General features: G+C 39.4%; 1 protein-coding gene across 2 annotated transcripts in view; it reads right to left on the bottom strand.

Annotated features, from left to right (window-relative positions):
* Positions 1 to 2,098: 2,098 nt before the first annotated feature.
* Positions 2,099 to 13,376, bottom strand: part of LOC114159677 (somatostatin receptor 3) — a 32,251-nt gene continuing 20,973 nt past the window's right edge. Inside the window, exons 2-3 of one of the 2 annotated variants that reach the window (XR_003598638.1) lie at positions 5,871 to 9,880; positions 2,099 to 2,598 (exon numbers count right to left, since the gene is read on the bottom strand). Coding sequence is in view for 1 of the 2 variants with exons in the window: in XM_028041746.1 (XP_027897547.1) it covers positions 8,325 to 9,737 (1,413 nt within the window). In the remaining variant the exon portion in view is untranslated. Of the gene's footprint in view, positions 2,599 to 5,264; positions 9,881 to 13,376 lie in introns of those variants that run through there. The other variant, XM_028041746.1, reaches the window with a different exon arrangement.

Genomic DNA, 13,376 nt, shown 5'->3' on the forward strand with positions numbered 1-13,376 from the left:
AGGTATCAAAACGTGCAGAAAATTCACGCCATTGTTGCTATTATTTTTGGTGGGATTCGGGCTTAACGTGGCGACATAATTCGCAAAAAACTACGGAAAAAACCCCATTATAAGTCAATGGGAAAAATCCTAGAAATACCCTATTTTTGAGGATTTTCTGTGTCGTCACGAATTCACGTAGAAATGCCATTCAAATTTCATTTTGTAGATACGTCTGTGATCTCTTCGAAAGTGAAGACGGCTCGTCGATACCAGTTACGGTTTGTCCACAATTTGTCTCTAAGCGACCCAAAGTTTTTCATTTTTCCTAAAATTAGAGTGTCTCTGACTGAGTGCCCCTCTGCTAGAGTGAGAAATGAAGAGAATTTTTGACCCCAAAATAATTTTGAAATCGCCATCACGCCCACAAATATCGCACGATTGGTATCAAAGTCGGTCCTGACATTGATACGCCTGTCTGCTCCGGTAAAATGTTTTCGAAATTTATCTAGACCGTACGGTTTTCTGTCACGGTGCTTCAGAGCAAAGTCATGCGACAGGATTTTCTGAGGCTGCCTCAGGCTTTCTCCCATGTATTTGAATAGAATTTCAGATCTGGGCACAACATTTCTTTCTCTCATCGCTGTAAATGCTCTGAGTGAGGTACAGATATGAATCTCGGGACTATCGCAGAAGACACATTGCCCTCTCATACGCTTCAAACGCTTTTCGAATATGTATTACGGTTCCCGAACAGGAAGGATTTGTTTCCAATGCTTTTTTTCAGTAAAACTTGTTGGCTCAAAGAGAGTGTCTGTCTCAGCCTCTGTCAGCAGTTCACACCCTGCTGAGACCATTATTTACCATAGCAACGGAACTCAAGAGGCTATTGGCTGCTGATTAGGACTACAAATACGCATCACTGTAGTTCTATCTATCCTCAGTTGAAACAGATCAGGACTGAACTGGCCTTTAGAACTACTTGCTGCTATGGGCTGTATATACCTGATTTAACTCAGTAACTGTTACACATGGGATTAGCTTGGAACTTTAAGATTAAGCATAATAATAATTTCAAAATAAAAGCCTTGAATATTTTTAAATCAGGTAATTGCTCTGTTGAGCATTATATAACTGATTTAACCCAATGACTGTTATACATGGGATTAGTTTGGAACTTTAAAATTAAGCTTAACTAAAATTTCTAAATAAAAGCCTTGACAATTTTTACATGACATTATTGCTCTTTTCAGCATTATATAACTGATTTTATCCAATGACTGTTATACATGGATTTAGTTTGGCCCTTTGAAATGAAGTTTTACAAAAATTTCAAAATAAAAGCCTTGACAAAATTTTAAATCATACTGAATGGTGCACGGCCACCTTACTTAACGTTCTTGTGATTCTCAGCCTGCTATTGATTACATTGCAGCGTTCTTTTCTAGCATGACAACGCCGGGCCCAAACCAACGGGCACACTTTGGCAGGCCCCGGCTAAATTGTTCAGAAATTTTCTAGTTTAACAGTTGCAATGGTAACATAATAAACCCTCCGCTTTTAACAACGCTGTAGACAGCAGAGATTACCACTAGGGGGCAGAAAATCCATGAATAATAGAAATTTGACTTCAGTTTTAAAGTACCAAGAGTGCTGACATAAAGTATGACATAAGGATTAAGGAACAATATGATCATGTATTTGGAATCAACTTGTTTTTTTTGTTTTCTTATATAAAGAAAAATAGAGGGATTGTTGTGGTAGAGAAATATTTGTTTCAGTGTTTAGTAGTAAGAGATTCAGGCTGTTCATTAGCCTGCAGCCTGCAGGGAAACCAAAACAGATTGTTTCCAGGGTGTTTGAGCTCTGCAGCGACGTTAGCTGGCTTTTCCCTGACCTTTGACCTGTAAAAGTCCTGGATGGAGCCCTAATGATCCTCTCTGCAGGTTGGTTGCAGTCTGGTTCTGTCATGTTCTTCAGATGAGCCAAACCACAGAGTAATGGACGAACACTTAATACTTAATTTATTTGTATTTTTCTTTAATCAGAATAAAATCACATTGAGATTAAAAATCTCTTTTTAAGGAGTTCATTGGAAGCAACTAATAAAACAAAGAAGTTACACAGTTAAAATCTTTTAATGTTTTACGGTTCTGAGAAAGGCAGAAGTTGTTTAAGAAAAGAAGAAACAAATATGAATATTAGTTTTTATAGCATCTTTTTGGAAGCAGATATTGTAAACATTTTGAAAAGTTGCTCTGTTATTTTCCTTCTGTTTGTTCTCAACAGGAGCTGCAGCATTTACAAAATAAAAGTCTGTCTAAGTGGAACGTTGCTCATGTGTCTGAAAGGTCAAAGTCTGACATGAAGCGTCTGGGTTTGTCGTGCGTCTTAGCGGCTTCCTGTTGGATGCTGTGGCGGCGCTCAGGTGATTAATGATGCTGCCATGTTTGCACATCTGCTGAGTCTTTGCTTAAACGTCAAAGAATCTCTGTGACTGTAAGGTTTAATCCTAGAGCAGCTCTAGGATTAAACCTGATTTCTCATCAGACATGTCGCTGGGCGTCCCTCAGGGATCTGACAGCAGACGCTCAGCTTGGTGTGTCTGTAGATATGTGGCTGTTATTTTTACCGTCTCACTGAGTTACATGGAAACGTCTGGAAAATAAAAACAGAAGAACTCAATAAGAGCAGGCTGACCTTTTCCTTTTCACAGAGCTGCAGCAGGAAAAGCTGCAGCAGGAAAAGCTGCAGCAGGAAAAGCTGCAGCAGGAAAAGCTGCAGCAGGAAAAGCTGCAGCAGGAAAAGCTGCAGCAGGAAAAGCTGCAGCAGGAAAAGCTGCTCTCTGTTTTCAGAACAGCAGCGTTTAAAGAAACCTTCCAGTTTCTTTAGATGGAAAAAATAGTTATTTTAAATTATTTATAATTCAGTATTTATTCAGTATTTGCAACGTTTCAGTTTCTCCACATTTTGATATCTTACAGACTTTCTCCAAATTCTTTTAAATTATCTTAAAATTTCTACACACCAATTATGACATTTGAATGTTTTTGCAAATTTATTCAAAATAAAAACCAGCCGTCTTTAGGCAGTTTGTCCTGTTCTTTGTAATTCTGCTTAAGCTATCGATAACTATGATAATTATAAGCCTGTCGCAATAATCAATAATCAATGAATTTCATGATAAAACAACCTTAATAATTTCCATAAACATGATTTATCGTTTTGCTGTGGATGGTAAAAGTTTCCATCTGGAGTTTTAGTTTCAACTGAATGTTTTTTAAAGGATTGTTTTGTTTAATTTATAATTCATTTTATTTGTTTTAATTTTTTGGGAATATTTAAAATGTCTTCCACTTCCAGAGTTAAATGTTCTTACAGTTTGAAGTTTGGGAATCTGTTCTTGTATTATTATGAATTATTATATATTATTACTTGAAAATGGTGTCAAAACAGCAATATTATCATTTATCAGAATAACTTCTGGGATAATTTATCACCAGTAAAATTAGTTTCTAGCCTCTTATTCTTTATTCAATCTGTTTAAACTGAGTTTTCTCATTTTGACTCATTAATCCTCCATCACAACATTTCATAAACTATTTTCTAATATTAGATATATAATATAGCCATACATTCCCGCAGGCAGATTGTTTTTGTCAGATATTGATCTGACTGAATGTGAAAGAACAAACAGTAAAACTGAATATTAGATTAAGCAGAAAAACCTGCATAAATTAACATTTGATCTGCTGAGTAATTCTGATGGTTTTTAATGCTTGGTTGACTCATCATATCACAAACATTCATATTTTCTGCCATCCTGCTTGTTGTTCAGAGAAACAGCTCAGATTTAAACGTCCAGCTCTCTTCATATTGACCTTTGACCCGAAGCATGCTGCAGACTGAAACCTAAAATATGACCAGTTTCTGACTTTGTTAGATGTTTCAACTTAATGTCTGTTAAAACATGAAATGTCAAAGTCTTTACTTGTCTTCTTGTATCTAACACTTATTATTATTATTATATTTAATTGGCTAAAACATAAAAGCTGTATGAGGAATGAGAGCGTTCTCATTCTCACTGTTTGTGTTGGTCAGGTTTCATCTGGACTTTAGTCTCTTATTCATCATTTACATTTTGATCAGATTTGCATGATTATTTTTCCTCCTGCCTCTCTTTTGTTTTTGTTGTCTCAGCTGGTTTATCCTCCTAATTATATTTTATATTTGATTATTTTTCTGCGTCTCTTCCAGAGAGCAGTAATCTCTCCTCCGGCTGAAAACAGCAGATTCACAAAAACATTTGATTCCATGAATCCTGAATGGAAAAACTGCAGCAGAAACGGAACGAAAACAAAACAGTTCGGAATTAAAGTCAGTCAGGCTGCAGAAACCGTCCTACTGGGAATCTCTTCCGTCCTACTGGGAATCTTTTCCGTCTTACTGGGAATCTCTTCCATCGACGCTTCAGAGGAGGTGCAGGTTTATTTCTCAACTCTCAAAGCAATAAAAACTTCCACCCTGTTTGCATTAGTGGACCAGGGATTTTAAAAGCCTCTGTAATTTGTGAAAACACCGCGGTAAACCAGTAGGGAGCCAAACAGAACTGTTTTTTTTACTGGTTTCCATTAGAGACAAGCTGATGTGTTCCAGTCATGCTTGTGCTAAAAACAAAACTAAAAATTGAGCAACATCCCGTTAAGTGAAGTTGATTCTGGCTGTGTGTCGCATGTGGCTGAAGCTGGTAGGCAGACGGAGTCACAGCAGCAAAGTCTAATAAAGAACTACAGTATTTATAGCTGAACACACTCAGTAGTAAACAGCCCACACACACACACACACACACACACACGCACACACACACACACACACACACGCACACACACACACACACACACACACACACCTTTCTGCAGAGATCAACTGAAAAGCATAAAACCATCATTCCAGGCACATTAAACGCCGTTGACTGACTGGGAAGTTTGTAGAGATCTGTGTGTGTGTGTGTGTGTGTGTGTGTGTGTGTTGCACACTTAGCTTCAGCTCCGTTTTCTTGTTGAAGTCATGAATGAAAGGCCGGACAGTGAGACTGTGACAGATGATTTTTGTCATATTCTTTGATAAAAACAGAGTTAGTCTTTTCTTCATCCTTTTCACACATTTCCTCTTCCAAATACGTTTCTAAACTCAGAAAATAAAACTTGTTGCATAAATTAAAAGATTTCTGAAGGACTGAAAACTTTCATCTTGAAATGATAATAATAAAAATCCACCATGTCAAGTAAAGCACAAGTAACTTTAATGATAATATTTCGATTAATTAATCACACAGAATGTAACGCATTAACATTTTTTAACACAACTAATCACAAATGTTATTTTACATACAAAAATCCCGAGCAGGAACCTTTGTATTGTGTTTCTGGTACGTCCGTAAACCTGACGCACAGCTACGTTCGCTAACAGCGATGGAGGATGAAGCCGCTTCTCTCTGGTCCATTAGGGGTTAATTTCTGTTTCTAAACCATCTGATTGGACGCTGGAAAAGATTGTTGTTGGTTCAAGTTGTAATAAAAGTAGTTAGCCTAGCAGGGAATCCATTCAAGGCTAAAATAGCATCGGAATGCTAACATTAGCTAATGCTAATGTTAGCGTCTAAAGAAGCTCCAGGAATGATCAGGACTTCCTGAAACTCTTTGCTCCAATCTGGAGATCAGACTAAAAACTATAAATATCTTTGTGTTTGAGCTCATATGTCTGTTTATTTAATCATTTTGCAGCAAAAATGTGTTTTTATTTTGAAATATTGCTCATTTTGACAATATATTATGGTTGTATGTTTTTGACTATAATGCAATTAATTAATTGCAGACCCTGTAATTAACTACATTTTTGTTTTAATTGAGTCACACCAATAAATATAACATCTCATATTTATATCATATCATTGTTAGATAATAATGATTACGAGATTAAAATGTGATTTTTTATTTAATAAATTTGACAGCTCTGACTTTGCGTCTCATGAACATTAAATCTCATAACTTAAAATATGATCATCATATGTTATGGACTAATACTTTATAAATATCCTAACTCACTTTTCACTGGAGAAACTCAAACTAGTTGCTGCTAATTTTTGCCATAATAAATAATGTGACTGGCTGAAAACTCAGAATCTTTATGCTGATATTCTGTCACCAATAGTTATTCCTGCTTATTCCTGCATGTTTTGACATTTCTGTGGTTTGGGAATCAAACTTTCTCGGCCTTTTTTTCTTCAGCTTGAGGCGCTGAATGTTTTCATGCTGCTGCTGTTTCATTCTAGTTCAGTGTCTGACGCAGCGACTGGACCGGACCGGACCGGACCGGATGAGCCGTGACGCTGCCAGGCTCATCTGCTGAACAATAACATGTGAATCACACCTAAAGCTGCTGATTGAGACGCTCTGATTACACCGTAATCATAATGTGTCTCAATGTGAACCAACTGAATAACATGCAGCAGCTCGTCAGCGACTGTCTGACCTGAAGAGGAAAAACATCCAAATTACAGCTTCGCTTTCAAGAAACGAACCTACCGAACTCACAAACATGAACAACACAACAAAAAGCCACATAGATTCATTTTAAACAGCAGTAATCTAAGCTGAAATATCTGTGATTATCTAATGAACATTCAGTTCTTAAAAATAAGAGTTGATGGAAAATTAATGTAGCCTGATGAGTTCAAAGGTTAAAAAAGCTAAAAGGACAGAAAACTGGAAAACATAGTTACAATGATATCAACAGCAGATAATATATAATGTCTGTAGATTGTTTGGTACTAAGAAAAAGTTTGTTTTTTTTTTTTACACCTTTTGATGCATAAATGAACTTTTGGTGAAACAGGAAGTCCTTAAAACTTTCTGGTCTAAATTAAACATTTCATCGTTCTGCTATAAAATCTTCCAGACATCTCAGAAGTTAATCTGCAGAGAACATGCGAGTTTGCAGAGCATGCAGCTGGACTGCGCAGTCAAGGGGGCGTGGCCTGCAACCAACGGGCGTGGTCTGCACGGCCAAGGGGGCGTGGTCTGCCAGCCAAGTTTTTATAAGTAGAAAGATGTTTTGAATTCTCTCTGGATTTTCTTTTCTAACTGGAATGTGAAATTTGTTCTGAATGAGAATCATAAAAGCGTCGCTCTCTAAAGAAAAACAAGAAATTCCTCTAATTTGACTGTTGACTCAGGGACTCTGTTTCTACCTGTTATTTATGAAAGAAATATTTCTCCAAATGTGCTAAAGTGCCACCGTGATGTAAAATTGCTTCCTGAAGCCTTTTAAAGGCTGACCTTCAGAACGTTAGCTGCAACAACTGAACTGTGAAGGACTTTCGTTAACGTCAGACGCTCTGACAGGCGTTTCAGAAATCGATCTGAAAACAGAAACAAAACGAGAGAAATCCATGAAAATATTACAACAAACATCAGAAGAGTCTAGGAATTAAATTACATATGAAGAAGCTTCACTGTTAAAGTTTTAATCTGTTTGCTAACTTTACTTTCTGATGATCTTTCTACAACACTTTAAAAAAAGAAAATAACAACTTTTCACCCTGACAAAGATTTAACAAAACAAAGCAGTTCAAAAATGAACAAGAGGAAAATTCACAAAGCAACGACATATTTTTATTGTTTCTGCAGGTTTTGCTCCCATTATTGTTCTAAATAAAGAAACAAACGTTTCCATCAGTTCAGCAGGTTGCAGCCAATCACATCTAGATCTGCAGATCTGAGGAATCTGGTTTTTATCGATCGAAATACCAATACTATCAATACCAAGGTGAGTATTGGTGTCAGATTGATACTAGCTTGATGAAATCAATATTTTTATTTCCAGTTTCTCTCACAGGACATTTCTGGAATTTGCTGACAGAGTTCATACCAGCGCATTAAAATCCCAATATGAAAATATGAAAAATTCACTTTTTCAATTTCAGATCAGGATTTCATACTTTTTAAATGTTTACAGATATATATATCTATATATATAGATATATATAGATATATAGATATAAAGATATAGATATGATACCACTATTGAAGATATTCAGTGATAATGATGACATCTCAAGAGAAAAGTATCGGCGATACGAGCCCAGTATCGGTATCGATCCTTTCCCTTAGTTCAGACGGTTTAGTGAATTTTCCTCATATTTTCTGTTCAAACCAACATTTAACACTAAAGAGCGATAAAGGCACAGTTATACATCTAGATATGCAAACATCTACAGATTATAGTCATACAGACTGTACGAACTGAATGAATATTAAGTTATTTTTTTTATTTCTTACTTTACACTATAAATAACTTATCTCCAGTGAGGCGCTCTGGTCCGTGTTTTCCTCCGGCAGAGTTTTCACGCTTCCGTTTTTGGCTCCGTTCAGCAGCAGCGGGACTGTCGGAACCGACCCGGTAAGGACCGAACCGGTCAGAACCGACCCAGTGAGGGCCGGCCCATTAGCCGGTTCCTTCCCTCTGGGCTCCCCGCCGCCGTCGCCCCGGTCCGAGATCGGACTCTCCGCCGCTCTCTCCGCGGCCTGAGGCGGGAAGCCGCTGTTCTCGTTGTGGGTGATCTGGTAGATCTCAGTCATTTCAGACGCATCTTCCTCGTCGTCATCGTCCTGGCGGACGGCCCGCCGCAGGCTCTCCCTGGGCAGCAGCGCCCGCCGCCCCTCGTCCTGCTGCCGCGGACTTTCTGCCGGTTCGTGACTCTCCACCTTCCTGGTGGAGCGGCACAGAGCCTTCCGGAAACCTCTCTTGAAGTTGTCGGACAGGAAGCCGTAGACGATGGGGTTGGCGCAGCTGTTGGCGTATCCGAGCACAACCACGAAGTAGTAAAGGCCCTGGTAGTCCGACGGCAGAGACACCAGCAAGTTGATGATGTTTAGTGCGTAGAAAGGCAACCAGCAGAAGACGAAGACCGCCACCACTATCACCACCATTCGCGTCACTTTCCGCTCCGACTTCCGCCTCTTGGTTGAGGTGGCGTGGACCTTTCTACCCGAACTGCGGATCTTGAAGACGATGAGCAGGTAGCAGAGGCAGATGATGAGCAGCGGGCAGAAGAAGCCCACAGTGGAGGTGTAGATGATGAAGGCGGCCCTCCAGATGTTGGCCGGTTGCGGCCAGCTGATGTTGCAGGTTCCTCCCGCCTTCTGGATGTTGGCGAAGATCACCACTGGCAGAACCACCAGGAAGGACAGAGCCCACACGGTGCCGTTCACCACTTTGGCCACCGGAGGGCGCCGCCACTTGGAGGAGCGGATGGGGTGAACTACGGCCAGGTAGCGGTCGACGCTCATGACGGTGAGGCAGAAGATGCTGGTGAACTGGTTGATGGAGTCGACGGTCATGACGAGTCGGCACATGAAGGGTCCGAAGGGCCAGGCCTGCAGCGAGTTCTGGACGGCTAGGAAGGGCAGGCCCAGCATGAACAGCTCGTCTGCGATGGCCAGGTTCAGGATGTAGATGTTGGTGACCGACTCGGTCTTGGAGTAGTGCAGCACGATGTGGATGACCAGCGTGTTGCCGCCCAGGCCGATGACGCAGACGACCACGTAGATCAGCGGGATGAGGACGGCGGCGGCGCTGGGTCCGGCGCCATCCAGGGCGGTGGAGTTGGTGGCGTTGAGCAGCGAGTTCTGGTCGCTGTCGTTGAACAGGAACAGCGGGACGCTGGGCGCGGCCCCGCCCGGCGAGGCGCCCCCCATGTTGAGACGCGGCTGTCGCTCCGCTGGACGGAAAACCAGAGGCGGATTTTCTCCAGGTCTGATTCACATCAGCTTTGTTCTCCAAGGTCAGCAGATCCAGATCCAGATCCAGATCCAGATCCAGGTCCAGATCCAGATCCGGTCTAAAGAAAAGCAGACGAATAATTAAACTTCAGCTTTATCCAGTTCAAAGATGAATAACATGAATAAAATGACATCAAGAGCTTTCAGTTATTGAGAAATATGGCAAGATTAAACATTCAGAAGAAAATCTCTGATAATTTCATTTTTAAAAGATTTCAACTCATTTATTCCCAGCAGAGATTCGATCGACATGATGCCAATATTTCATCATGTTTTGTGTTTCCATGATTTTTATGATGAAACTCAACAAAAAATGTTTGTTAGTTTCTCTGTTAGCGACGGTTTGATGTTTTTATGATATTTTCAACTTGTTGCTGAAATGTTATGAAACAAACAATAATCTGATCATATGAACATTTCTTTCTTTTTTCTGCCATAAAGCGTAAAGGGTTTAGATCTTGTTAAAGCTGTGATGACGGCAGCATTTCTCCCAGATTTTAATATCTCGTCTCTCAGCATCAAGTCAAGAAGCAATTTTAATTTAGCAGCCAAAAAACCCAAACTATAAACATGTGAGCCTGCTGGTGGGAGCAGACAGGAAGGATGATCACTGCTGATTAGATAAACGTGGAGCAATTAAAGCCCGACAGTTTGGAGAAGCTGCAGAAAAGCAGCAGAAACACCAGATTAATAAATAGATGCAGATATGGAAAATATGAGGAGGCAGAAAATTTATGGTTCACTTTGTTCATCACAAAACCTGATTTTAGTTTTGATCAGAAACATCAACATGAAATCTGCAGAAATAAAAGAGAAAACTGAAGTCAGAGAGACGAGCCTGGAGGAGTCCAGAACCGGAACCAGAACCAGAACCAGAACCAGAACCAGAACCAGAAGCTCTTTATTAAGTTTTCATTTAGTGGAGTTAATGTTGGGGAGTCGGGCTCAAACCACTGCTCTAGTTTTCCAGGCAGCCTGTTTATGCTCTGCTCACCGTCTCATCTCAGTCTGTTGCGTTTCGTCAGCCTCACCCCCCCAAACCCCCCCAAACCCTCCCAACCCTATCACCAACCCAAATCCTATCACCAACCCAAACCCTATCACCAACCCAAACCCTATCACCAACCCAAACCCTATCACCAACCCTAATCCTAACACCAACCCTAATCCTAACACCAACCCTAATCCTAACACCAACCCCCATGTCACCTCCCTCTCATTTCTTCCTCCAACATGTTTTATGATTCATTTTAAAATTATTCTATAGAAACTGATTTTATGATTAAATATTTCAGAGCTTTAGATTTGAAATCATTTCTTTAAACTGTTGATTTAAATTTAAACCCATTTTATCCGTTTTCTCTGCATGGCTGCTTGTTGGTGTTTTTAAGAATTTAATATTCCATTTCTGTGTGAAATTATTTATTTTTATTCTCTCTTCTCTGTAAAGATGTGAAGATTCATAAATTCATCTTCCTCCCTCCTCCTCTTCCTCTCTCAGCTATCATAACATTCATTAAACAATTTGCCAGCAGCAGTTGAGCGTTTCGTTTAGAATCAGTTTATAACTTCGATTCAGAGAACCAGACGAGAAACAAACTCATTACATTAAAGCTCTGTAACAGATCCAGCATAATTATATTATTTGCAGTTGCAAAAACGACTCAGTGTCAACAAGAAACCCAGAGTAGAAAGAAGAAAAGATAAGAAATGTCAGTAAATGTTCAAACCTGCCGTCTAACGTCTCGGAGGTTTACAGTAAATGTATATTTTTAATAAAAATTGAGTTTCTCCAGGCTGGAAACAAATCAACAGTTAATGATTTCCAATCTGTCTGCTGGTGAAAACTTCCTATTCAACTCACAGAAAATCATTAATCTACTCAGATTAAAGCAGATGAACATAAATAAAACATTAAACTCTTTGTTTCCTGCTGCCATGAATCAACGTTTCAGAAACAAATCAGGTTTTCATCAAACCGTTTCCTCCTCAACTCAAACGCTCTCTCTGATTTCTCTACCATTTTCAATAATCTCCAGTTTCTTGTGATCACACTAAATGTGCCAAATCTGGGCGCCATGGAAACCAAGAGGAGAGAAAGCGGAGGATCATAAATCAGACAAAACCAAATTAATTCAGATGGATTTTTCCCCGGTGGAAACGGTTGAGAGAGGAGAACAAAAAGTCGCCTCTCAGACTAAAGAGAAGAAGAAGGATGAAATCCAAAAGGTTGAATTTACTTATTATTATCTAAAATCATCCTGTAGTTAAAATGACGGGATTTTTTTCAGTGCTGCTCCTCACATGTTGGAGACCCAATCAGAGGAAATAATATCTCAGACTAAATTTAGCTGATTTTATTACATTTAGTTTGTCAAAACAAATTGACAACCGCCTGTCACCACCCGTCTCCATGGTTACCGTCATCCCACTGCTGTCCGGTGAAGATGAAGCGTTTCAACATGGCTGCCCTGGCCGTTGCTCCGCTCTGATCTCAGTTCATACAGCCAAAACAATAACTGATGTTTCTGTAAAATCAATTCAGCAAAAACAAAATGAACAACTTTCAGCTCAAAAAGCAGCAAAACAGCCCAGAGCACCACACTGCCACCGCCGTGCTTCACTGTTTTCATAAAAGACGTTTCTGGGAACATCGAGACGATATTTAATATTCTTCGTTTTGTACAGGAATGAAAAGCGATTTTATCGTCCGTCACAGTTTGAGAAAACGTCTGTAACTTGTTTTTATGTCTTTATGATGTAAAAATGTTTGGATGCTATAAAGTAGTGAAATGTGAAAGGACGGCTGAGCATGAGCATCAGGTCAGAGGTCAGAGGTCAGAGGCTGTTTGAAGAGTTTCATCAGTTCACTCTGGGTCAGATCTGCTTTCTGCTCATGTTTTCAGATGGATTCATCCAGACTGCACTGTAAAAAATCTAATATTACCAAGTATTTCTGCTCTAGTTTTAGTGTAAATTTATCATTTGAAATAAGACAAAACTAACAAATAACATTTCAGAATAATGAAGGAGCTTTTTTTCAGTCAATAAGAAACAAATAAAAATAAAACTGCCAGTTCGTTTGGCAGATAATTCCACTTATATGAAAATGTTTCGTTTCTCAGTGAAATAATAACAAACGTTTCCGCTGAAAATGTTTCAAACACGATTTTCTCTGTTTCTGTTTGAATGATGAATGATTTGAACAAAATCTGCATATTTTACTCAGATAAAAGTTACTTTTATTGATAGATGAATAACATTTTGTGGCGCATTAAGCAGAACCTGCCTGGCAGCATGAAGTAGGCACCGCAGTTTAAACTGTTTTAACTCCAGAAGAGTCTGAACCAAAATCACAAATAAATCATAAGATAAGGCAGAATCTAAAATCTGTTTGTATTTCCTCAGGTTTTCTGTTTCTCTTTGATGATGTGAAACGTTTAATAAAAACTTCAGAAAGTTAATATTTATGAAACTTCCAGCATCAGAAATGTTTTGTTTCTGTTTCCAGGCGCCTGCTGGTGAAACAACGAGACATCGACCTCAATAAAACGT

The sequence above is a fragment of the Xiphophorus couchianus genome, chromosome 16 (assembly GCF_001444195.1).
Source record: "Xiphophorus couchianus chromosome 16, X_couchianus-1.0, whole genome shotgun sequence".
NCBI classification, from domain to species: Eukaryota; Metazoa; Chordata; class Actinopteri; order Cyprinodontiformes; family Poeciliidae; genus Xiphophorus; species Xiphophorus couchianus.